General features: G+C 38.0%; 1 protein-coding gene across 8 annotated transcripts in view; it reads right to left on the reverse strand.

Moving 5' to 3' along the window:
• Positions 1-1,063: 1,063 nt before the first annotated feature.
• Positions 1,064-25,954, reverse strand: part of IFT81 (intraflagellar transport 81) — a 66,713-nt gene continuing 41,822 nt past the window's right edge. For 4 of the 8 annotated variants that reach the window (XM_043529227.1, XM_043529225.1, XM_043529226.1 and 1 more), the window contains exons 12-20: positions 21,271-21,420; positions 19,389-19,517; positions 17,022-17,111; positions 15,228-15,314; positions 13,004-13,075; positions 12,821-12,906; positions 8,756-8,801; positions 7,594-7,737; positions 1,064-7,525 (exon numbers count right to left, since the gene is read on the reverse strand). In XM_043529227.1, coding sequence (XP_043385162.1) covers positions 7,373-7,525; positions 7,594-7,737; positions 8,756-8,801; positions 12,821-12,906; positions 13,004-13,075; positions 15,228-15,314; positions 17,022-17,111; positions 19,389-19,517; positions 21,271-21,420 — 957 coding nt within the window. In that variant the 3' untranslated portion in view covers positions 1,064-7,372. Of the gene's footprint in view, positions 7,738-8,755; positions 8,802-12,820; positions 12,907-13,003; positions 13,076-15,227; positions 15,315-17,021; positions 17,112-19,388; positions 19,518-21,270; positions 21,421-25,954 lie in introns of all 8 variants that reach the window. The other 4 variants (XM_043529229.1, XM_007058284.4, XM_027820872.3 and 1 more) reach the window with 1 other exon arrangement.

Below are 25,954 nucleotides of genomic sequence, written 5' to 3' on the forward strand. Positions count from 1 at the left end.
AACTGTTTTGCTGTTTGTGTGTTTAGAAAAACGTTTGCTGCTTATAATTATTCACTTAGACCAACTGAAGTCCTAAATTGGAAAAGCAGCTCTGTCCAAGGTCGCCTCTGTTGTTTCCAAAAATATCTTGAAACAAACGCAAGAGGGGCACTTTGTTGGATGTTATCTAGACATATATAGTTTCAATCAAATTCTTCAAGAAGTGTCAGAATAAAAGTTGAACATTTGTTTGACATTGCCAAGTCACTAGCAAGTGAATCCCTTTAAAGGCTGAAAATAGCTTTGACAACAGTGGTAAGGACTATAGGATGTCCCCCCTGATTTAAAAACATTAAAGTTGACGTTATGCGAACTGTAAACATTTTTTAAACACGTCATAAAAAAGTACCATATATGTAAGTTGATCTTTTTTAGCCAAAAGCTGGAAAGGGTTACCAAGTTGTGTTAGTGATGTTGGGAAAACTTTTATGATGATTTTTACACTGTAAGAAAGCTTACTATGTACACAGTTAATATTTTATGATTAATCTTTCCGCTCATGCAATTTAATCAGCCTCAAGAAGAACTAGGCATTCTCAGCTCTGTATAGAAAGAGTGTAAAGTGATGTGTTCCACATGGACAGACCTAGAGTTTGGTGTAGTCAATGTGAAAAAAACCAACAATCCTTAAAGGAATAGGAACTTAACTGTTAACAAGACATTATTTAGCGTGCCACGCTCCGGCTTCTTGTCATCTGAGAGGAGTTCAAGTTGCTCTAATTACAAGTTGTGGAAGCTGTCTTCTTGGTGAGCTTTAAGCTTGAGATGGTCATTTGTCATTGTCTGAGTTAATGAATACCTCATTTTCATTAATGTCCTCAAGACAATAAATGGGTCTCTAAAGATTTTCAGGCTGGCTCCTAGAGGTACCAAAACAATCTATTCCTATTTCCTCTAGTGATAAAGCAGAGAAATCCTCAAGGATGAAAGGTGTAATGTTATTATAAAATATTATTGGACCAGGTTCTCAGCTGGTATACACCAGTGTTGTGACCTGGCTGTATTATATTTAGTAGGAAGCAACTCAAATGACACAATTTTAATCTTTAAGGCTTAAAAAATACATTTTTATACAATAAAAATATGGCAGACTAAAGCAAGGTTAATACAACGATTTACAAATAAATTGTCAAACATTAATTGCATTGAAAGCGATAGAAGAAAGTTCAGCATTTGGAGAATGTACAATTTAAAAGTCAGTTGATCACCAATATCCAATATGCATAATTCTCACGCAATTTTTAACTTCTCAAATCTTGGGTCAATCAACTCTTCCTCACTTAATTCTTCATTTAGGGATCTGACATTTCCATTTGCAACAGCCATGTCTAAACATGTTACTGTTCAGATAATGCTCCATTGGAGTAAATCAAATAAGCTTCTGAATTTTTCACTTAACATTTTATAGCCTCAGACTTTCAATCGTTAAATCGATTTTTTAGAAATAATTCAATGGAAAAACTAATGCTTTTGAATTGTATAAAATCTCACTTAGCCCAATATCTTCTCTAGCTATTTATTTATCTTCATGCATCATTTACATAATTTAAAAACAAAACATTACTTGGCCAATTTCTGCATGATTCCCTCATACATCTTTATTATTTGCATAAAATGCATGTGTTTGTGGTTCATTATTTGTAAAATAACGAGGACAGTTTCCTCTCCATTCAAAGGGAGAGAGAAGAATTTATCTTTAAATATTGGTCAAATCCTGTTTGCCCTACTGCTGTAGACCAAACTCTTCTCAAGGATTAGTTTGGCCAAAGTGTGCAGGATCTGGCTTTGTTATATTCCAAAAAGAGACACTGTGATGTTCTTACTGTGTTAATGGGTGCTTTTTAAAAACTCTAATAGTTGCAATCAAAAACTTAAAAGTGTGATTTTGTTCAGTACTGATTGACTTGAATAGGGCTCTGCGCAGATATACGCTCTGCCTTTGTGGATCCAATTGCAAGATCAGAGCCTTAATCCATTTGACAGATACTGATTCTATGTTTTCAGCAGAGTTGCAGCTAACCTGAAGGGTTTTGTTTCATTTTCTTCATGGCTATATTATATGGTATTTGCATTGCTCTGGGAATAGGATTTCGTTAAAGGGACATGTCTGGATCAAGTTTTCCACACATTTTGTAAAAATTATGTTTTTCTCTAACCTAAGAACAATGGGAAAAAATGGTGAAAATTTTTTTATTTTCTTTTTTTACCATTCATGAAAATAAATATTTCCATGAAATAAAATAAAAAAGCAGTAGTTTAATTTTTTTGAAAGAATAAAGTCATAAATATTGCAGCATTGTGTTACTGCATGAGAACCTGACAGTGAAACTGAGTAGACAGCAACTACAAACTAAAGTCATACCAACTGGCCTCTTTTTATCTTTCATGCTGAGAAAAACTTTAATAAATTTCAGGTCTTTTAATTAAGGTGTCCCACTTTAGTGGGAGTCTTCAGCAGGATCAAGACCATTATTTTAGGCAAGAATATATATTTTTAATTTTTTTTTTTTTAAGTTTTACACTGTCCCTTTAACTACTGATGTTTTGCCAGGAAAAAGAACACAGGGCTAACTCCATCAGACCTTATTGTGGCAAAATTCCAATTAAAGTCAACAAGAATTTTGTCGGAAGGACTGCAGGATTTGACCCACAATTCCTTGCTGATTTTATCTCAATTATGTAGGAAATTTTGCTCTGCCTCTCCTACAATCTTGTGCTTCTAATGGGGCATTAAGTTATCATGGCCCCAACTGCTTACAGTATTTCCTTGTTTGTATACCAAAATCACTGAAAGCAGCACAGCACAATTATTTGTGAAAAACCGTCCCCTGCCATGTTTTAGTTAGGTTAGCGATGGTGTCTGGAAACTGAGGCAGAACGAACATAGGGAGCACAAGAGCAGAAAAATTGGGTTTGTATGGGTCACACATTCAGGATCCAGAGGCCCCTTCCTCTTCATATTAAAACAACTTTAAAATAGCCTAAATTTTGAGACTACTTAACTACCTAATTATTTAGGTGTTGCCTCATGCAGCGGATACCTTGAGAAATAGACACCTCCAAAGCTGATCCATGCAATACTTCCCTATTGGAACATTCACATGTCCAAGAAAATTGTTGCATTCTGCTACCCTTCTGAGGCTGGAACAAAGACCAGAACAGAAAGGGAGCTGAAGAGTTAACACAGTAGGAAACCTGCTGATATAAATAACATTGGACATACATAGAACAAGTTATTTGTTCTTTTTGTTTTTTTTCATTTAAATCTGAGCGAATATAGCGCTAATGAAAGGTGCCAGATTTACAGGCATCAAGTCTGTAGTTTTCTTTATCCACAAAGCAGATACAAGGCAAGCTTCCCACCTTCTGCCATGCCAATGCGGCGCAACCCTCTTGTGGTGGGGACACCTATGGTGACAGGGTAGCTTGGTCTCCATGGCCCTATCAATCCCGTGCCTTCGTTGCTGTTGAGAATGGCTACAGGGTTGCCAAACTTTGCCAGCTGCCACAGTGATTTAGGAACTGGCCTGATACTGCCAACTCATTATGCATACTTTACTGAGCTGAGGACAGCCTCCAGGTAGTAGTGACTTTCAGCTACTGCTGATCTGGGCCAAATATGGAACAGTGATCTAAAGGTGAAAGGCTCTGTATCCCATTTCCAGTTCCCTGGGCCATCTGGTCACCCTAAGAACAGATTTTATATTACATACTGAGAATGATACATCCATTTTAATTAATCAGGACACTCTCACAATGAGGACTTTTTTTAACTCACTGAGCTGTCACTAACAGTATTACTTACTTAAGATACAGATGTTTGCAGGCTTTCTTCAGGAGACAGCTTTAATAGATTTTATATTTATTAGGCTAATCTGTGCCAAAACATTTTTGAGTTGCTATTTTTAGAACAAAATGTTAAGGTCTTAATTGAACTAGATTTTTCTTCAGCTCTTTTTTTGTACTTTATATCTACCAAAAATTTCACGTATTTAAACATAATAAAATACAACTATAGAGCTCAAGCCTACAAACACTTAAGCAGGTGGACAGCTTTACATATGTGAATTGCTCAGTTGTACTAATCACGTAAGTAAAGTTATATGTTTATATATATATATAAAGTGTTTGCAGATTGAGCCATTTGGGGGATATTCTAATATTTCTCCTCTATTAATGCTCTAATAGAAGCAAAATGGTAACTGCTAATATTGACCAAACAAATGAGCATGAGAAATCCAGATGATAAAAGTATTAACCGATTGGTTATGTAACAAGCCAAATAAGTTTGCTCATGCCCATTTCTGATTTCCCTATTCATAGTGCTTACTCATTTGGGAGTTGCCTGTAACTCTTGAAAAGGAAATCCCTTGAATCAGTGTTACACTTGCATGACAAAACCATGCAATGCTATGGAACACAAACAGCCTTTAAAGTTGGATTATTTCCTGGTTTAATTCTGGGTAAAGATAGGTACTAGTCTCTTGAATCAATGTATGCAGTTGGTGTCTTAACAGGAAGAAATTTTTAAGAGTACAGAAACACAGAATTTCACTGACTACAGTTTTTTTAATTTGGATCTTCAAAAGTAAAAGGCAGGTGATTTTCCAAGTTGTATTTGTAATCTCATTAGGTAGCCAGCTAGCCTATTAATACTAATAGAGCAAAAGATAATAAGATCCTTCTTTGTAAATTACCAGCAGAAGAAATTAACTGTCAGAATCAGTCAAAGATTTTTGAATGCTCCTATCAAATCACTAACTGGCTGGAAAAGCCACTGAACAGAATCCATTATAAATCTGCATTAAATGTCCACTTATCTAAAAGCTAAAAATAACTGTGTAACAGCTTTTTAGTTTTTCCAATTATCTTTTCTTAGAGTAATTCTGATTTTCTGCTTCACTTCAGCAAGTCGTTCTGATGCTGTAAGAATGATGCCGCACTAATTAAATCAGTGCAACCATCATGTAATCTTAAATCAACTAACAGTAACTTGTTTTTAAAAAGAAAGAGACTCTGCTTACAGGGTAACACTGAACAGAAAAAAAATTACATCCAGTTGGACTGTACATTACTCCTATAGATTTCAAAGCATAACTCCTGCGCAACTGGCAGTGCCATATAAAAAAGAGATGTCTAAATGATTTAGTGAATAATCAGTGTGATTTTAGGGTTTGGGATTTTGTTAAGTATTAGTTTCATGTGCATGTCCCTCCCTCATCTTCTCCCCTCCCCGCTTTTCTGTGGCTTTGGAGCATGTGTTCTCCTTCACCACTGCACATGACCCCTAAGGAATCCAAATGCCCCTTTTCTGGAGATCATCCCAGGCTCCCCCTAATATATCTCCTGTCTAGATGGCCATGCTATTCCACTGTTGATGACAAGCATTCAACAAGATGCCTATAACCCTTCCTCAAAAGGCCAAGTATGTAACTCCCATAACTTTCTTCAGCTCCATTTGGCACTAGAGCACTGTAAATAAATAAGTAATAATTAATAAATACTGGGCTAGCAAGAGAAGAACCTAAAGATATTCCTGGAACTGGGTTTCCCCATACCACACAGTCTGCTGCCATTTTGTTGAGCTTGCCCCTAGCACATTGTTTGATGTAGTTCCAGTCCAGTGCCTTAACCTTGAGACAATCCTTCTTTTGCCATGTAGGGCACTCAAATTGTGGAAGAGGCACATGGTAGCAATGAGACATACTCTCCCAGCTGCCTGTAAATCTACCTAAGGTCCACAGCAGGCTTCCCTCCAAATCCAGTGAAAACCTGCATAGGAGTTAATGCTGCTTAACCCTTTGCAGCTTCTACCTGTCCTTGGAGAGAAGGTCAGTGTGTAGTTGTGGAGAAAGAGTCCCTTGAGCTATCCTGAAGGGGAAAGAGGAGCCAAGGGGCAGGGCCCCACATGGGGATGAGATGGGACTTACCCCCCGTCTCCAGGCAAATCTTAGGGTTGTGTGGGATTTGAAGGCTTTGTTTTCTTAGCATGGCTGCAAACACTTTTTGTTGCCAAAGAAATAACTCTGTGAAGTGAATCTGAGTTTTTCAAACACCTTTTTCCTTTAAGGCCCAGCAAGCTGCTTGCCTTTAATAATGACTGTTCAATTACTTCCATCAACTAAAGAAATTTTTATAAAGACACTATCGCCACCAGATTTTATTTTTCTTCTATTTCTGTTTAATATATTTAACGCAAATGCAGATTAGGGAAGGGGTTTACACAAAAAGCAGCAAGTGGCTGTATAGTTAAATATCAGAGAAGGCTAAAATACTTGTTATACCCAAAGTAACACTGAAGGTACTATTAAAAATTAGGTCAAATTTATTTCAAACAGGATAGAATTTTCCAAATGGCTTTTCTATAGGCCAAAAGAACAGAAGAAAAGCAGTAAGAATGTTGATCTTCATGACATAACTCTATAGCTCTGACCCTTGTCGGTTTGGCCAAGGAGTGCACAGCAAAAATCAGGAGGTGTGAGGGAGTTTCAAGCCATTTTTTGTACTTCTCTGATCCTGGGCCAGCTGTGCACCAGGTGGATCTCCTGATGTCTCTCAGAACAGTCTGAAGGCTGTCAGTGTCCTCCAGGGGCTATTCTGACAACTAGTCAGGGTGCAGGGAAGTCTTGCCCACAAACACCTTTCCATACCCTAATTTATGTAGGAGGAATTGGGCCAGATCTACATCACTGGAGGACTGCACTGGGATGATCCTCCTGTGGGCAGCTATCACTTAGAATCACTTTGGATAAATAAAGCAGCACAAAGCTGCCTCAGTGCAGGGGAAACCCTAGGCCTGTATTTCTTACTAGGCCCCAGTTTAAGTTTTCATGACAACCACAGGGCAAAGTTAGAAGACAGCACATATTTAAAAAGAAAAAAAATGGGGAAAAAATGGAAAAAGCTCAGAATCCAAGGAATTGTTCTCAAATCCTGCTTCTGTCTTTGTGCCAATGAAGGGTCCTCTGGCAGCACAATCAGTTTACTTCAATTGTGTAAGGAGATAGAGGGATTGGGAGTGGAGTGTGCAGGGTGTGTGCACCTCTAGCGTGGCACGGAGCTCAGTTCTGCAATGGCTCCATGCTTACCAATGAATGAACTGGGGCAAGACAGGAAGGAGAGGGCCATGGGTGGACTAGAACTTCCTATCCTTCCCTCTGAAAAATGTAGCGTTAGGGCTACAGCAGCAGCTGAAGAGCAGCTCTACGAGCTTTCTCTGGCCTTGGGACAGGACTCCTTCCACTTGGTTTCTTTGGGAAGATCCATAGACTTTACAGTGAAATTCACCTCAGTGCAGAGGGCTCACACAAGACCCTCCACATGACTTAAGTCATTAACCTGGCACTTGAATAATGTAGAGGGCTCTCTGCTTGGGAGTTAATTTCAACCTTATATTACCCACTGAAAATAAATAATTTAAAAGTAACCTATGTAGAAACATTGAGAAAACAAAGCAATATTCAATGGAATGATCTGAGGAAATGACGAGGTTAGAAGCAGGAATTCAAAACAAATTCATAATACCAGCCTATCCTCGCCACCTTCCTGAATGACTTGACCAACAGAAGTTTGATTTTGTTGCTTTAGAAAACACTCTCTCTTACACTCCATCAGTTGCTCAAAATCCTGCCACATTTTAGCTTGCTTCATATTTGGTCCATGACTTTCCCGCACAGCTTTTTGTTTCTCTCGTAGTTTCTGTTATAAACAAATAAAGATTTTTGGATAGATTCAACATGACAAACGTTAGCTTACATAGATAGCCTAATGTGAATAAAGAACATTTCCTCTCCCCGTGGAACATTATTAATGTTCAGTTAAGTTAGAAAACATTCCTTGTAAATGGACAAGCAGCATTCTCTGTAGAGTCTTTGATGTGTGCGGCTTGCAGGATGTTAGTTTTATTGCAGCTCCTTGAAAAGAACACCCCATTTTTTATATATAGTGCAACTTTACCCTGCTGTATTCCCAGTTTCTCTGTGGGGAGTCCCATTTGTTCTGTAAAAGTTTATTTTAAAAAATCAGTTCACTTCCAGACTGAGATTTTGCATATCAAGTTGCAGCGTGTAATGTATTCTGCTCATGAAGTTATATATCCTGAAATTAAACTTTTACATGTGAAACTGCAATTAATTCTCAACTGTAGTGACACAAACTTGTAAAATTCACTCACAAACTGACTCAAAGGGAAAACTAGAGAGGAAAAAGAGGACATTTTGATTGAAATAGTATGGCTAAGCCCTTCACTAGCCTGAATTTCACATGTGAATAAACATGTGAATAAACAATGATTTTGTTAACACAACTACATTGAAGATATCATTAGCCTTTTATAAAGATAAGACTGACAGCTCTAAAAACTTATTGACTTCAACAGGTTGCTTTATATACAACTTCAGATTTGAGCTGGCACAGTTTGTTATATCTGTGTTTCAGTTTCTTATCCAAATGGTTTACAGGGAATGTGCTGTTGTGTTAAGCTGTTTGACTATCTTTTACAAGAAGCTCATACTATGCTCTGTAGGAAATCAAACTCTGAAGGGTAAGTGTGATATCTTTTCAGAGGATTCATTACTGATGCTAACATGAATAGAGTTTTCTCTGTGTTCTGCAGTATGCTTTTTAAAAGGATTAACACAGTTTTGAACATTGAACCAAATAAAAGTATGAATTGCAACGTGTTTGTTCAAGTGAAAAAACCCAAACTCATCCTTACCTTCCCAAGGTTTTCTTGTTCAAGGATCATTCGTGTATATTGTTCTCTAAAGAAGGTACATAATAATTGAGTTATAATTTTAATTAGTTCTAAGTAATAAGACAGATTAACTCTACAAGAGGGGAAAAAATGGAAAGTGGTAGAAAGTTTACACGTAGCCAGGGTGGGGATAGCATCAAAATCTAAGGGCCCCTAAATAAGAAACTCAAAAGAGTGAGATGAAGAAATATCTTTATCATCAGGCTTCAGGACTTCTTTGACCCCCATAATTGTGCAGCTGGCATAAAATGCTATTCACGAATGGATAAGGTCATTGTTAAGCTTTCAGAGCAGGTTTGATTTCTGGGGTTCCTCACGTGAAGTCTGAGTGCATGGCCCCTCCCGAATAATGCATGGTTGAGATCCTTTTTAATACTGCATTAAAGTTGCCAGTATTCTGAGACTGCTCAGTGTCATACTTCTGTACAAATGCCATACAATGTCCAAATCCAGACTGCTTCGCTTATGGGAATAGTGTCACTGGAGCAAATGGGAAAACTGAGGAGTTTAAGATGAGCAGTATTTGGTCCCATGTTTCACAAAACCTAACACTGGTGGCTTGATTTTCAAAAATGCTGAGCACCCTGCAGCTCCAATGGATTTCAATAGGAACTGCTGGGTGCTCAGCACCTCTGAAAATCAGGCTTCTTATTTAGGTGCCTAAACATAGATGTAGGAGCATAACTCTTGACATCCAATATTAAAAATCTTTGCCTGTTGCTGTCATCAGTGGATGAAGCTATTCCCTTGATGCTGTCAGGTTTCACATACATGATATGATATTCAAATAATAAATTCTGATATGCTGTTATGCCCTTATTTAAATATTTTTCCAATTTAGGTGAGATATTAAGAAACCACATGCTCTCTTTTAAGAATGAAGCATGACGGTGTGTAACAAGTACACTTAGCTGCAGAGGGTTTGAGAGTTCATGAAACACAGAGTGGTTCAAATATCTAAAGAACTTTCAAAATTGCTCAGCATGGGAAATCCTAGTTTCCAAAAGGATAAAACACATCAATAAACCACATCAGGTTGTGCTAGTAGGCTATTATTAGGCAAGGGTGGAGGATATTGGGATGCATTAGGAGAGGTATTTCCAGTAGGGATAAGGAGGTTTTAGTACCGTTCTACAAGGCACTGGTGAGACCTCACCTGGAATACTGTGTGCAGTTCTGGTCTCCCATGTTTAAAAAGGATGAATTCAAACTGGAACAGATACAGAGAAGGGCTACTAGGATGATCCAAGGAATGGAAAACCTGTCTTATGAAAGGAGACTCAAGGAGCTTGGCTTGTTTAGCCTAACCAAAAGAAGGTTGAGGGGAGATATGATTGCTCTCTATAAATATATCAGGGGGATAAATACCGGAGAGGGAGAGGAATTATTTAAGCTCAGTACCAATGTGGACACAAGAACAAATGGATATAAACTGGCCATTGGGAAGTTTAGACTTGAAATTAGATGAAGGTTTCTAACCATCAGAGAACTGAAGTTTTGGAATAGCCTTCCAAGGGAAGCAGTGGGGGCAAAAGATCTATCTGGCTTTAAGATTAAACTCGGTAAGTTTATGGAGGAGATGGTATGATGGGATAACATGATTTTGGTAATTAATTGATCTTTAAATATTCATGGTAAATAGGCCTAATGGCCTGTGATGGGATGTTAGATGGGGTGGGATCTGAGTTACCCAGGAAAGAATTTTCTGTAGTATCTGGCTGGTGAATCTTGCCCATATGTTCAGGGTTTAGCTGATCGCCATATTTGGGGTCGGGAAGGAATTTTCCTCCAGGGCAGATTGGAAGAGGCTCTGGAGGTTTTTCTCCTTCCACTGTATAATGGGGCACGTGTCACTTGCTGGAGGATTCTCTGCTCCTTGAAGTCTTTAAACCACGATTTGAGGACTTCAATAGCTCAGACATAGGTGAGGTTTTTCGCAGGAGTGGGTGGGTGAGATTCTGTGGCCTGCGTTGTGCAGGAGGTCGGACTAGATGATCATAATGGTCCCTTCTGACCTTAGTATCTGTGAATCTGCTGTGATGTAGATTTTTCTATACATTCCCCATCCCCATTGGTTACTCCATCTTTGAGCTACAGTACATTCTTTGAGCTCCATGCCATCTGGTCCTGGCTCCTGCTCTCTCAGCAGAGTAGATGTGTTAGTGGCCGGAGAGGGTGTGGCTGGAGCATATTGTGCTCTGGCAACTCAGAACCATTCTAAACAGTGTGCAAGTCAGAACACCCATGAGGCTGCTCTAAGTTGTGCAAGGAGCCAAACTGGCCCTAGCTAGTCCTACCAGATCAAAAGAGCGGAAAGCCACCTAAAATCTCCTCCTTCCTATTAAGCTCACTGGATGTTACTCAGGCACAATTAAGGACCTGGCCCCTGGATGTGTTTGATTGTTTTAAGTAAAGCTGTTTATTGCAAAGCTGTTTATTGCAAAACAATGATAAAAAATAAGAACTCATTTTCACGGTAGCCTTTTCCTTTAATATTTATAATGATGACTGGAATGAATGAATTTCATTAGAAAAAAAACCCAACTTTTATTTTTAGAGAACAAAATTAACTTTTCACATTCCTTAGTACTGACTGTATGGAACAGAGCATTTATATCCAATAAAGAATGTCAGAATTAAGACTTTTTTGTTCAATACGTTACTAGGAAAGTGCTGTTCTATTTATGGTTCATTTTAGCTCTGTTTACATTCCAGTGCCCAGTGAAAATACATACACATTCTAAAAGGAGGTCTAGAAACTCATTTTCTCTCCCTATTTTGCATTTTGTAAATATCTGCATACCAAAGCCTTCAGTATACTTATAAATGTGAATGCTTTCTGAACTCACAGAAGGTCAAAATAAAATGTTTCTAATTTCAGAGAAATTGTCACCTTATCTAGCTTCTTTTCTCATGTTTATCAAAGGTTCAGCAAAACAGTGACAGCAGGAGAAGTGGCAATGCTCCACTCCAGTCTTACTCCCAATGCCCAGAATCCTATAACTCCACTCACCATGTTCCAATTCCCGCATTTCCCCTACTTGCTCCTCTGTTTGCCCAATCACAGCTACTTGATTCCATGAAACCATTATTGACAGACGGCAGTAGTGTCTGCCATGTGCCGTGCACTTTCCATACTCAGTGGAAGATGCAGTTTCTGCCCTAAAGAGCATCCAGTCTTATTAAAAAAATAAGGGCAGCTGAGTGGTGGAAAGGGATACACCATACAAAGAGATTAGGAGATGAGAGACATTTGGAGGTTGGTTTGTGTTTTTAAGTTACATTCATTAAATTCTCTTCCCCCTCAACTCAGCCCTCTCACTTTTCTCCTACACCAATTCCCAGTTTCAGTTCTAGTCTTCTAATAACGGCCCCTCTGTAGAACATTCGAGTTCTTCTCCGCACATAAGTGACTGGTTATTATTATTAAATATTTATATTCCAGTAGCACCCACTTGTGTCTGCTGGGGTGGATGGTATCAGGAGGGCACAAGGAACAACACACAATTCTCCTATGGAGCACAGGCACTTCTCTTTTCAAGCACCAATACTAGTGCTAGCTATTGTATCAGACTGGCAAGAGCTGGTCAGGATCTGAGGACAACATATGCTGTACTCCCTTGAAAAGGTGATAAATTTGCTGCTTCAGTGTGCACTTTCAGGAACCCCCGGAGGAAATTTGGCTGACTCTCTCTGTCTGACTCAGCCATATTTCCTCCCTGGGCTTGGCTGCGGCAAGATATCTCTGCATCCATTTCCAATGGGAACCTGGAGTTAAAAGTTACTGTCTGGCCTATAGTCTCCAATGCAAAGGGAAAGATTTTTGGTATGTTTGAGAGAACTACTGGGTATACAACAATATCTTTTAGATGTAGGATATTTATTTTTTGAATATTATAGTATTTTTAAGCTTAGATGCTGAATTCCTTCTTCCAGTTCAAATACCAATGAAAACATTTATAACTTCAGGCTCGGTTTATAAAAATCCTCTGAATTAACACACAAGAGACAGACAAGAACATTTACCTAATTGCTTTTCTTCTGTCTTGCGGATCTGGGGAAACATACGTCTTCATCTCATCTTTAGCACGTTGAAGTTGTATTTCTAGATTCTAAAAAGAAATACACAGCATATTTTAGACATATACCATCTTTCCTACTTAAATATTCTCACCTACGCAAGTTTAGGCTTCTCTCTTGTGGACTTACCTTTTTCATGCAGTTAGTATGATGATAGCAGCTTTCTTCCTGAATACACTCCTCACGCAGCCCTTTTACTTCCTGCAGTATGAGAACAATATATTTTATTAGGCAGTATTCTTGAAAGTCCCCAGCAGACAGACTGTTATTGTACAAAGTACAACTGGAAGTGTTTAGGGCAACATCCTGCCATCATTTTGTGTGCAGAATTCTGACTGCAGTCAATGGCCTCTACCTTCATGTGAATTAGTAATTGAATTCCCTTTGCTTATTGTGCAAAGCACTGTTCTCTGCTTTGGGCTCAAAATCTTTTGAATTCTATAAAGATTACATCAATTTAAATCTGAGACATTCAGCACTTTTATATTTAAGAGAGTTCTCAACCAAAAGATCTTAAAATTCTGCTGCAGCAAATGAAGGTAATGCACATCACTACGTACTGTTCAGTTCCTTAAATGTTTAAATCATTTGGGTTTTCCAGTATTAAAGCTTCTTTTAAAATGGTAATGAAAGGATTAAAAAAACCCTTTGGCCCCTTAGTATTTTGTCTAGACTTGAATTTTCAGGCATGTTCTAACACATGTTATTCGTTTACCAGTTAACATGTTTAACTAACACGATCATAATTTCTAATACAGACACTTCACAAATGTGTTCCAGGACTCAAATCCTAGTTCTTATTCATGTCATAAGTGTTTGTGTCCTGGAACACATTTGTGAAACGTCTACATCAGAAGGTACAATCATGTTAGCTAACTTGTTAATTGACAATCAATTAACATGTTAGAATAGGACTTAAAATTCAAGTCTAGACAAAACCGTTAGGGTTGGTATCCAGAAACTAGACCAATATAAGGATATTTATACTATCTATATATATATATATATATATATATATTATAATAGTATAATATATATATATATTATATATATTTATACTATATATATACACACACACACACTATATATTTATACTAGTATATCTGCATACACACTAGGGGATTGCATGGATTTAACTACATCCGTTTCTAAATTGATATAGTTAAAGCAGTTCAAAACCTGTGTGTATACAATCCCTGTTTTCGGCCTGGTCTGCACTAGGTTTTTACATCAGTAAAGGTACATCTCTCAGGGATGTGAAAAATCCACACCCCTGAGAGAGGTAGCTATACTGATTTAATCCCCCAGGGCAGACAGTGCTAGGCTGACAGAAGAATTTTTCCATTGACCTAGCTACTGCTTCTTGGTGAGGCGGATTACCTACGCCGATGGGAGAACTCCTCCCATCAATGTAGGTAGTGTCTGCACTGAAGCACTATAGTGGAGCAGCTGTGCTGCTGTAGCATTTTAGGTGTAGACAAGCACTTAGACATACAAGTATATGTTTGTATATTTATAAAAAGTAATGTCTGTAATCTATCCAATATGCAAATGGGCACTTTGTATAAGCATTTTTAAAATTCTCAGGGAAAACAATTACTCTGTATGCCTCTGGATAGCAGCTGATTAACACTTCATTAAATTTATCCATTAACCATTGGTTTTGTTTTGCTAATTTAGTGAAAACGGCATTCTAGTTACATAAACATTTGAAGATGTCTCTTGGTAATAACTCATTAACATTCCAACAGCCAAATGCTATCCTAGCAGGTGCTACATGAGTGAGCAGGGATTCTGGCAGATGCATCTTTTGCAAAAAGAATTTTGCTGGTCAGGACAAGATTCCATTGGATGGGCCTGGAAGACCCACTCAGTGCATTTGTTGTGCTCAAACAAGAGATGTGTACAACTCCAGCTAGCCCTAGGCAGCTCAGGATGCGTGGAGCTGGAAATACATAGTTGGGGATGTCAAGTCACTCCCAACCTGTGTGCACTGGGGCCTTCCCTGTCGAGAAAGTGGGGGGGAGGTGTTGTATCCCATGACCAAAACAGTTACAGGGGCATCATTCTGTGACATTTCAATGGGCAGTTTTATCCCTCCAATCCCCATCTCCTCTCTGGGACCCCCATTTTATAGATGAGGAATTGAAGTACTGAGAGGCTCGGTGACTTTCCCAAAGTCACACAAGAAGTCTGTGGCAATGCAGGAAATTGAGCCTCGGTCTCCCACATCCCACCAGTGCCCCACTCACTGGGCCATCCTTCTTCTCCAGAGGCAGGGTCGGGGGAATTTATCCCATAATGAATTATATGCTTCATAGAGTTTGTAAATATACAGTAAGAACAATCTTACCTGTTCAAGTGTGGAGCGATTACTTTCTAAACCTGCTGCACAGCTGTCATACTGGACTTTTTTTTCATCACATTCTTGGGTTAACTCCTGGTGTGAAAAGGGCAAAAGGTCGTGTAAATGAAAACTTGAGTCTAGTAACATAAGGCACCTAAGCAATGTAAGTTCTTGTCAATCTCACACTTCGACTGCAGCTATTGGCACACTGAGAGCGACTTACATAAACCAAGCAGACATACGCGTATCATTACAAGGATATCACTTCTAGCCCTGCATATTGGAGGATCAGTAATATAAACTACAACATAACATACAAGTTTCCTTTTTATATTTATATCCAAAGTCTTTAACATGGTGGATTCAATTTCTAATTTGTTCACATTGTATCAAAGGTTTTACTTGCTCTTTAAACATTAAGCTTACAAGATAGTTTAGATGATTAATTATGTTCCATGTAAAAACAATTTTGTCCACATTTATTTACATTATAAAACAAGAATAGGTTGGTCTTTGCAGAAAGAAAGAAAAAAATTGATGTTGCATTAAAACTTTTTAGCAAACAATAAAAGTTATCGTACTTTTCCCTACAAAGAGTACATATTGTTACTAAATCCCATTTAGTTATCCTGTATTTGCAGACACATGTTTTCAAATGAATTACAAAAAGAATGTGTCCAAATCCTCAGCTGGTAAAAAAGGGGCAGAGCTCCATTGACTTTATTGGGAGTGGGCCAGTTTACACCAGCTAAGGATCTGGATGACTTTTTTTTTTTCCCCCATAGCCCTGTAGCTTTCTAAAGCCAATGGATAAAATTGCCATCTTCAAGGATTGGAACACGAGATGGTTCTGGTGTGTTACTGCTTAATTATGATGTTTTGTTTTGTCGTGATGTTGTCGTCACCATAGGAACTACTATTGTGAGGGAAAAAGCCTCAGCCGAAAAATATGGCTATATTGTTGATTTTTAAGAGTTCCAGACCCCTTTGGCCACTTCATGTTGCAAATTGCTTTTCTCAATCAGAGTTTCACCACAGTTTACCTATTCTACATCTTCCAGCTTTCCTCCAAGTTGACTGTGGTCTTGTATTAGGTAGCAGAGGTTTGTAAATCATGTATATTTGTGGTTTTTGCCTTCCATACAGCTGTAAGGAAGGCTCTCATGTAACTAACACGACAGTGTTATTTGTCATTAAAATCATTCTATTTTCTGGGGGGAAAATCCCCAAGGTTTACAATTAAATTGTTTAAATCCACAAGCAGGGATCCTGGAAAATTTGTATAGTGGGGGAGTAGAGAGCCATTGAACCAAATTGTAAACCCTGTATATAATGGAAGCCACTTCAAGTCAGGGGGTGCTGCAGCACGCCCCCCACACCTCTAGTTCCAGCACCTATGTACCACCAGAGGATCCAGCTCTTTGGATTCCAACAATTAAGAAAAAAACTTAAGTAACATGCATATTGCCTTAAATTTTCATAGGGGCCTCAACTCAGCCTCTAAATCTGCACATGCAATCAGTTTTGGACACAAACTTCTGAATGGCAGTTTACAGACAGACTTATCTACAGACCTGATTTGCCACTTGCGATACCAGTTTTATGCTGCTGTAACTCTACTGAAACCAAACACAGTTATAGTGGTATAAAACTGGAGTAAAGCAGGTCACAGATGTGCCCCTGAATTCATGGGCAAAACTGCAAAGCAAAATTTAGAGGTGATTTCTGAAAATTTGTCCCACTGCACAGACAGTTCACTAATGTCTATTACACAATATATTCCTAAACATTTTTACTAACCTGGCAGTTCTGCCGCAACTGTCTCAATTCTTTGATAATTGGAGCTAAACTTGACTTCTTATCTGCCACCATAGCATTCAGTTTTTTTACCTGATATATGAAGAAAAGGCACTACATGAATATGCTATTAGTAAAACAGTGAGAGTATTAAGAATGGGAGGGCAAAGGAAGGGAAAGATATGGGGAAAAAACAGCTATGAGATGTGAAGAAAGGAGACTGAATCATATATTATGTAAAATAAATGATAGGCGAATGATAATTAAGAAACATAGTACATTTTATAATAGGGGTACCATCACAATCTACTGCAGCTCTGCTCTCATGGTTTGAATTGCCTGTTTATTGTGTATATAGATGAATTCTACCCTGCTGATTATGCAACCTACTACCTTGCTTAGACTGGAAGTTACTGTGAATAAAGGTCTCTGAACTTTTTTAGCTCAGGTGTATGGCCTGTCAAACCCTGACAAGAACTGAAAAAATGCAAAAAGTTCTAGTCAGCTTCTAACATTACTTGCATATACTGATCTGTAAGGTGGGCACAAAAAGAATAGCTACAAATAAATATGAGTATCAAATCTTTTACTGATATTTTATAATGTTCTTCATCAGGATAGATACAAAATTACACATATTTACACCAAATTTAGTCGTCTCTCTCTAAGGACAGATCAACACTACTGTATAAGTCGATTTAACTTACATTGCTCAGGGGTGTGAGAAAGACACCCCCCTGTGAGCGATGCAAATTACAGCGACCTAAGTGCTGTCCACACTGGCACGAGACTCTCTCCTGCCGACATAGCTTCCGCCTCTCCTGGAGGTGGAGTAATTATGCTGATAGGAGAGTGCTCTTCCATCGACAGAGAGCCTCTTCACGAGACGCACTACAGCGGCACAGCTGCACCATGCAGCACTTCTAGTGTAGACCTTCCCCAAGACTGTTTCTGAAAACCAGGTATTTTGTACAGCGTGTAATAAAGAGGGAGCATTTCCATGAACACAGGATCCAATCCAATGCCCACTGAACTTAATGGATGAACTCACTTCAATGGAAGTTGTCTCAGGACCAATACAAATTGTAATCTAGAGTACAAAAACCTTTTAACGGGGATAGCTTTACAATGAAGTCCTCATAAAGAGGGACCACTGTGTGCAGTAAAGATAGTAGAACCTCAAACATTTATGAGGTTCAAACCTTATTTAACTGATGGCAATCTCTTGCTTCCCAATAAATTTGTGTGATCCTCTTTCTTTCCATCTAATTCCAATCCAATCCCTAGTCCTTCTCCTAATTTTAAACTGGTTAGACACCCAGCAGGTAATCTCTCTCCTGGATTCTAACGTTATATTTTCTGCAAATGTGCTGACAGGCTGGGGCTTCCCCTGGTAGAAATATATATAAATCAATCTGAGTACTCAATGTTCCTCTGACAGGACATTCCAGAGCAGGAAATCCCTCTTGCTCCGGGGCTTCCTATTACTGGTTCAGCAACAATTAGGTTTTTGCAAGTATATTTAGAAATGATTGTAAAATACCTTGAAAAATAAAAATATTTTGAAATAATGAAATGATGCTGCCTAACTGTTCAAATCATATTCAGCCTCCTGGCTGAGAAGAATGCTTTTTTATTTTCACCAGTCAGTTTAAAAAAGGACCTGCAAAGTGTTAAAAAAAAAAAACAACAACACTGTGCCCTTTTTTGTTGTTTCTTTACTATATATAAATAAAGAAGGCTTGAGAGGCTTTTAAAAAATATTTTTTCTGCGTGTTTTTTTCATTAGAAATTCAAGTCCTGTCTTGTCTATGATGAGTTAAATGACGACATCACAAGATTCATGACAGTTGAAAATTGAGAAGGGGAAGGGATTAGTCAGGCTGTTTAAAACTCATTATGTTTCGGTTTTGTTAACAACCATAACTTCCAGTGATTAAATCACATTTTGGAAAAGGGAGTCTTTGTTAAGTTTCAATCCCATTCCGTGTTTTCAATTAAGGTGCCAATACTAACAATTGACAATGCCTGAAATCACAAAAATGTTGAACCAAGGAAGCCCAGATTTGATACCCCTGATATTTCTAAAGGGAAAACGATCAGGAAACATTGCCCACGCGTGCAAACATACTTTTTAAAAAGGCATTCTTTGTACATCAAAAACAGACACATGCCTGATTTTACTAAAACTCTTCCAGGTCACCTTTGTAGCTGTACATTGCCCAAAAGTATATTACAAAATGTATTTCTACAAACATACATTGCATTTTATTTTAAAACCTGTGCCAGAAATGTTAATCCTGATTTTATTTTTTCTAAAATTAAACATCCAGCTTGCAGAAATACAATAGTTAAATTAGGCAAAATCACCATTTCAGACATGTTATCTAATGTTCGTCCCTTCATTTCATCCATCTCGCTCTTTGCCGCAGATACTCTCTCCAACTCCTCCTGTGTGTAACTGTATCCAGAGATACCCTTCTTGTCCTCAATAGCTTGCTGTGGACATAGGAAACAAATACAAAATGTGAGGACAGGTGCTGGCAGACCATGGAGCAAGTTCTTTAATGTAAGTGAAATATTGCAAGAATGCTGAAAGTGAAGTTAAGTGCTAGAATCAGTTTATTTTAAGAGTGATGAAACTCTATGACTGCCGTAAGAACTAACTAAAGTATCTGCCATTCTGTTCAACTGGTAGGTTATTAACTATTTTCTGCAAGACCTCTATCTGCGGCTAATTCAAAGCTAACTGAGGTCAAAAGAAAGTTTCCCATTGACTTCAGTGGGTTTTGGATCAGATCTTCTCTGCAGCAATTAAATATATAAAAAGAGGGATGCCTATTTTGGAGGATGTAATCTGTAGTAAATATAGCTAATTCTATAAAAAAACCTACTATGTAAACGAGAACAGAATACAGTATTTCTGAACTGTTTTGCCAACTGTATTCTCCAATACTGTTTTTTTACAGAAGAAAACAGTTTACTGTAATGCCTCAATATATAAAGCTATTTTTCCCATATATTTCTTCAAATTATTTGGGATGTAATACAATAGAGAAATTATTCTCTTAACTATTTTTATTCCTTTCACAGTTTAACAAAACTTTACCTGTTCATTCACACAGTGGTTACAGTAGCTGATCATTAAATATGCAAAGAAATGTAAGTTTGTAATACAGAATGTTGAGCGACAACTCAAGCAGTCATGGTAGACTAGTATGCAGGGCATTAAATCTCTAAAAGTGACACAAACATACCAACTCCAAGTTGGTCAGTCTTACAAAAAACCCATTCAACTCTAGTGGTTTTAAAAACATTAATCTTATAATATCTACAGCCACTATGGTGTGGAGCATTTTATGGGGTTTAATAGCTGTATGGAGTTAGATATAGGCTTTGTCTTCATTGCCAAAAAGGGTGTGTTTTTTACTGCAGGATAACTAATGTACATTATCTACCTTGCTGTAAAATTCTTTTGCAATTAGAATGGATATACATTCTCTGGAGACTTGTACTCTGTACTCATGCATATTCAGTTGCCCTTGATTGGTGTGGGAAATCCACACCTACACCCACATCCACATCCGATGAAGTGAGCTGTAGCTCACGAAAGATTATGCTCAAATAAATTGCTTAGTCTCTAAGGTGCCACAAGTACTCCTTTCCTTTTCTTGTTGTTTAGTGGTAGAAGCCGAGTTTGGCTAGTTTTCAATTTCTGAGTAATACATATTCTCTAACTTACTTCAAGAACCACTGTGAAGTACATTTGCTTCTTAATGCTTGGATTTTGTTGTTGCTGTTTTTAAATACTATTCCAGTATCTCTGACAGCTTGTATCTGTACCTTATTGTTGATAAAGTAATTTTAAAGCCCTCAAAATATACCAAAGCTTACCTTCAACTAATTAAGGACCTAGTCCCACTTCTGTTGAAGTCAATAACATTTTTGCCCATGACTTCACTTGAGTGCAGGATTAGGCCCGTCAGACTCAAGAAAAAAAAATGTAGAGCTTGTACTACTGTCTATAAGAAACTATTTCTAGTCATGAAATACGATAGCAGAGTATAACTGGCAGATTAAAACAATTCCTATACCAAGCACGCTTTATCAGTGTTTAGCTAATAATAGTAAGAGAGCTTTAAAGATTAAAACACATTAAAAAATTCCAAACCAATTATGTCCATATCATTGTATTGATGGTTATCACTGTGGTTGTGGCTAGAATGTATGGAGTGGGAGAATTTTGCCTTACCAATTGTTGCTGAATAGCCTCATGACGTTGTTTTAGGAGTTCTTCTGTTCTCTGTAGGATACCATACTCGGCTGTAATTTCTGCTATTTCTAGACGCTTCTTTTTATAAAACGTGTTCTTGCTTCGAAGCTTATTAACATATCGTTTAAACTGAAATGAGACATAACAGGGATATTTGTAATTTAATTTGAATGAAAAAAAAAAGGCCTTATCACGCTTTCTAACTAGCCTGTTCAGATAGCATTTAAACTACAATAAACTAGCCTGTTCAGATAGCATTTAGCAGAGAACTGGAAGTCAGGGCTCCCAGGTTCTATTTTCAGTTCTGCCAATCACTCACCATGAGACATCAGAAAAGTCAGTTCTATCTCTCTATACCTCTGTTTAGCCATTTGGAACATGGAGATCATTCATTTCTACTTACCTGCCTCACTGAGGGGCTAGAAAGGCTAACTGATGTTTGCAAATTTTTGTAGACCCTTGGATAATAATAAAGTTAATATAATAGTACTTTGCACGTACATGAGAATGCCTTCCATCCAAGAACATCAAAGAGCCTTACAGAACTGAACTGCACAACATCCTTGTGAAGTAGATAATCATTATTATTCCCACTTTACAGATGGAAACTGAGACACAGAGATGACTTGCTCAAAGTGACAAGATATTTGTGGCAGAGTTGGGACTAGAACTCAGGTCTCCCACTATCTATTCATGGGCTTGAGCCACAAGATTGTCCTTCCTCTCCTAAGATGAAAGGCAGTGGATAAGTATTATCATTAATGTTCCAGCTACCTCTGATCCATGTCACTGTGGCAATTTAAATTTTTTTAAAATTAAGAGTTTTTTTTTTTTTCTCAAATTTAACCAATGAACACAGGAATTACAGAGTCCTATGATCCTAAAGCTCATGCTTCAGGGTTTCAGTGAGTCACCTGCAGGGGTCAGGAACTGATTCCCCCACCCTCATGTATTCTAGGGAGTATTTAAAAAAAACCCTCCTTTCTCTTAAGTATCAAGGATGGCCACATCTGGAGATGGGACATTGGACGGGGTTAACCAGGGCTCTGAGGTGGCACCAACTTAGCATTCTCTCTCAGGTGCTTGGCTGGCTGGTTCTTGCTCACATGCTCAAGGTCTAACTGATCACCATACGTGGTGTTGGGAAGGAATTTCCCCTAGGTCAGTTTGGCAGTGATCTTGGGGGGTTTTCATCTTCCTCGGCACCATGGGGTGCAGGTCACTTGCCACAATTGTCTGGGTATATCTCATTTAATTATTTCCCTGCCATTGCAGGGGCCTCGAGCACTGGTGCACTTCGGTCGGTTTCTCCTATTCTCTGCCAGTGGCACATAATAGTCTAGTCTCCTGAAGGTTGTAATACTTTGGTCTAATTTTGGTTGTTGGGTTAATGTACAGTGTTGGTGGCTTGTGACATACAGGAGGTCTGACTGGTGATCCATCTGACCTTAAACTCTATGAGTTCTCAAGTATGATGGGAAAGGGCAGAAAAACGCTAAGAGAAAATTGAAAAGGGCCATAGGGAAAAGATTCTTGATTTTAAATACTGGTTGTAAGTAGTTAAAATACTGATCTCTTTTAATGTCTCTTGCTGAATTGAAAGATATTATTGACTAATCATTTTTAACAAAAGGACAGGGTAGAGTAGAGTCAACTCTTCATTCTGTGTACCCAGCTGAAGGACTGTCATACATAGAACTAGCATAAAAGGAGCACAGCTAGAATTAGTGAACAGGAGTTCAATTTTTGCTTATTAAAAAGTAAAGCATAATAATCCAGAGTCTTACAGATCATCATATTTACTTAATCTGTTTCTCAGTTCTTACGTGTTCAATTGATATACCCCTGAAAAATCAGGCCCTAGGTGTCTCTTAAGTTAAACGCAGAAGAACTGAGGCTCTTCGAATTACTAACTTTTTTTTTTAAATGTAGGACCTAAACTTTCTCTTATCTCTTAGTTTTCCCATTTATAAAATGAGGTTAGCTCTTATTGATACACTTCACAGGGATGTTATGAGGCAAAAATCATTGACATTTGTAAAGTGCTTTTAGAACCACAAATGGAGAGCAAGGAATTCAAAACAAATAAAATACGCTATGATAATTTAGTGTAAAGCAGGTTTCAAAATGTTCAGCTGGGATAAAGTCATTATTGTAGAATTAGTGCATTCTACTAACAAAGAATCACAAGAAAATATCAGCAGTCCTATTACCACAGAAACAATTTTAAACTTTAAAAATTAAGATGCATGAAAGTACCTAGCTTATGAGTGAATTTCCCTGTTGAAGAATAATGCATAAAACTGATGTGACTACAGCCTAAGAACCCTTAGAGTAACTGTGTTCTATAAAAAGTGTCCTGGGCAAAATGCCCAAAATGAAATCCACCCTGTTCATCTGCCATCCTGTGCAATATCTAGGCCAAAGCTTTTTCTATCTTGCTATGCTCCAGAACTATTTTTAAAGCCAAAAGCTATAAGCGTTTTTCGTGAAAGAACAAACCCACAAATTACTCAATGTGCTCTATGCAGATTGGAGTATGTGTGGCTTTAGGAGACCATTTTACATTGTGCTTATTACCTAGGACAAGGATAGACAAGGTCACAAAAGTCAGAGCACTAACAGTAAAGCAGCAGTTTTGTTACAATAAAGACCTCAGTACAATTGTAATATTATTGTTGGTAATTTATCCCGTTAATTAGCAAAAGAAACGTTTTATAACAGTCAATTCAAACACATCCTCTGAGTTTATACAGACTAGAAAAAAAAAGTTTTATCACTTGTGCAAACACTGAATTTTCTGTGGTTTTCAAGCTATTACAGAAGATACTTTGTTACAAAATAATCAGACATGATACCAACTAACACAAACCCATACAAGAAAAACATGGATTGCCTTCTTCTCTCTTGATGGAGCAGTTCCAGTGATATTTCATTTGGACAGCAGAATATAGTAAAGAATTATGTAAGAGAAGAAACTTTTTTCACATGTGACTATAGACAGCTGTCAGATCTGAATGATTTTCTGTCAGTTTACCCCAGGGTTGAAAGCAAGCTGTTATTCTCCTCACTTCCATAACTACTTTTAAGGTCTTGAAAATAGCCTGAGTGGGAGACACAGTAGTTGCATATTCAGTATTTTGCCAAGCATAATCTACTTAATAATGGAAACCAAAGGACCCTGTTGATTAAAGAACTGATTTCACAGATGTTCAATTATTAGCGACTGAGTCTGGGCCATATAATAAGCAACCCATCCAAAACCAAAAAAATTGACGAAACCTTCAGATACGGACATGTGGACAGGGTTGCAACCCCACCCATTTTAGGACATGAAAATCTGGCTCTAATATAGTGCAATCTCCTGGTTTATAAATGCATATCTTGAATTTTACATTATTCTAGTTACATGAAACTATAAAACAAGATATAAGCAGTAGTAGCAAGATGACAATGTTCTGTAGATAATGAATCAAATAGCCTGGCAGAATTTCTACAGACTTAGTCTTTTGCAAATGTAACACAGATTTAAAAACCCTCCTAAATGCAGGGCCAAATTCAGTGCTAGGTCAGCAGGTGAAACTCCAGTTAAATCTAACTGGAAATGAGCTCATGGCAGACTTATCAGATCTATGGCAGCCCAGGTGCTCCCTAGCCCAGCAGCCAAGAATCAAACCAAGAGATCCCTCAAATCAGGGAATTTATAACTAGTCTAATTGCAAATTACCAATCCTTTCAAATGTATGAAAGCATACTAGGGCATTTCAACTATGTAAAAGGTTGTTACAAGGAGGAGGAGGAAATTTTTTCTTAACTTCCGAGGATAGGACAAGAAGCAATGGGTTTAAATTTCAGCAAGGGAGGTGTAGGTTGGACATTAGGAAAAACTTCCTGTCAGGGTGGTTAAGCACTGAAATAAATTCCCTAAGGAGGTGGTGGAATCTCCATCATTGGAGATTTTTAAGAGCAGGTTAGACAAACACCTGTCAGGAATGGTCGAGATAATTAGTCCTGCCACGAGTGCAGGGGACTGGACTAGATGATCCCTCAAGGTCACTTCCGGTTCCATGATTCTGTGATTATTTGCAGATATGCTTAGCATCTGCAGTGCCCTGCAACTCATCTTGAGCTGTGGGGGGAAAATCAGGCCCTGAAAGCTTTTAATAAAATATTACATTTTACTCTGGTAAGAAGCCTTTAAGTAGCTATGTTTAGCCAAATTGCTTTCAAATTATCCACCTCACTCTTATATAGCACATTTCATTGGTAGATCTCAAAGCACTTTACAAAGGAGGTCAGTATAATTATCCCCATTTTACAGATGGGGAAACTGAGACACACAGAGGTGAAGTGGCTTGCCAAAATCATTCAGCCAGCCAGTAGGACTAGAAAGGAGTCCATTTTCCAGCAGTTATCTACTCATAGATCAGGTCATCTGTTCCCTGCATAGAAGCTCAGCAGAATTCATTTAGAGCATTCCTATGGATCTGTTGATTCCCAAAGTAAAGTATCATTTCAAAGACATTTGTCCACTAGTGAGCTTTCTGTTTTCAAGCAACTTAACATTAATAGGTTTCAGAGTAGCAGCCGTGTTAGTCTGTATTCGCAAAAAGAAAAGGAGTACTTGTGGCACCTTAGCGACTAAGCAATTTATCTGAGCTTA

The sequence above is a fragment of the Chelonia mydas genome, chromosome 15 (genome assembly GCF_015237465.2).
Source record: "Chelonia mydas isolate rCheMyd1 chromosome 15, rCheMyd1.pri.v2, whole genome shotgun sequence".
In the NCBI taxonomy this organism is placed as follows: Eukaryota; Metazoa; Chordata; order Testudines; family Cheloniidae; genus Chelonia; species Chelonia mydas.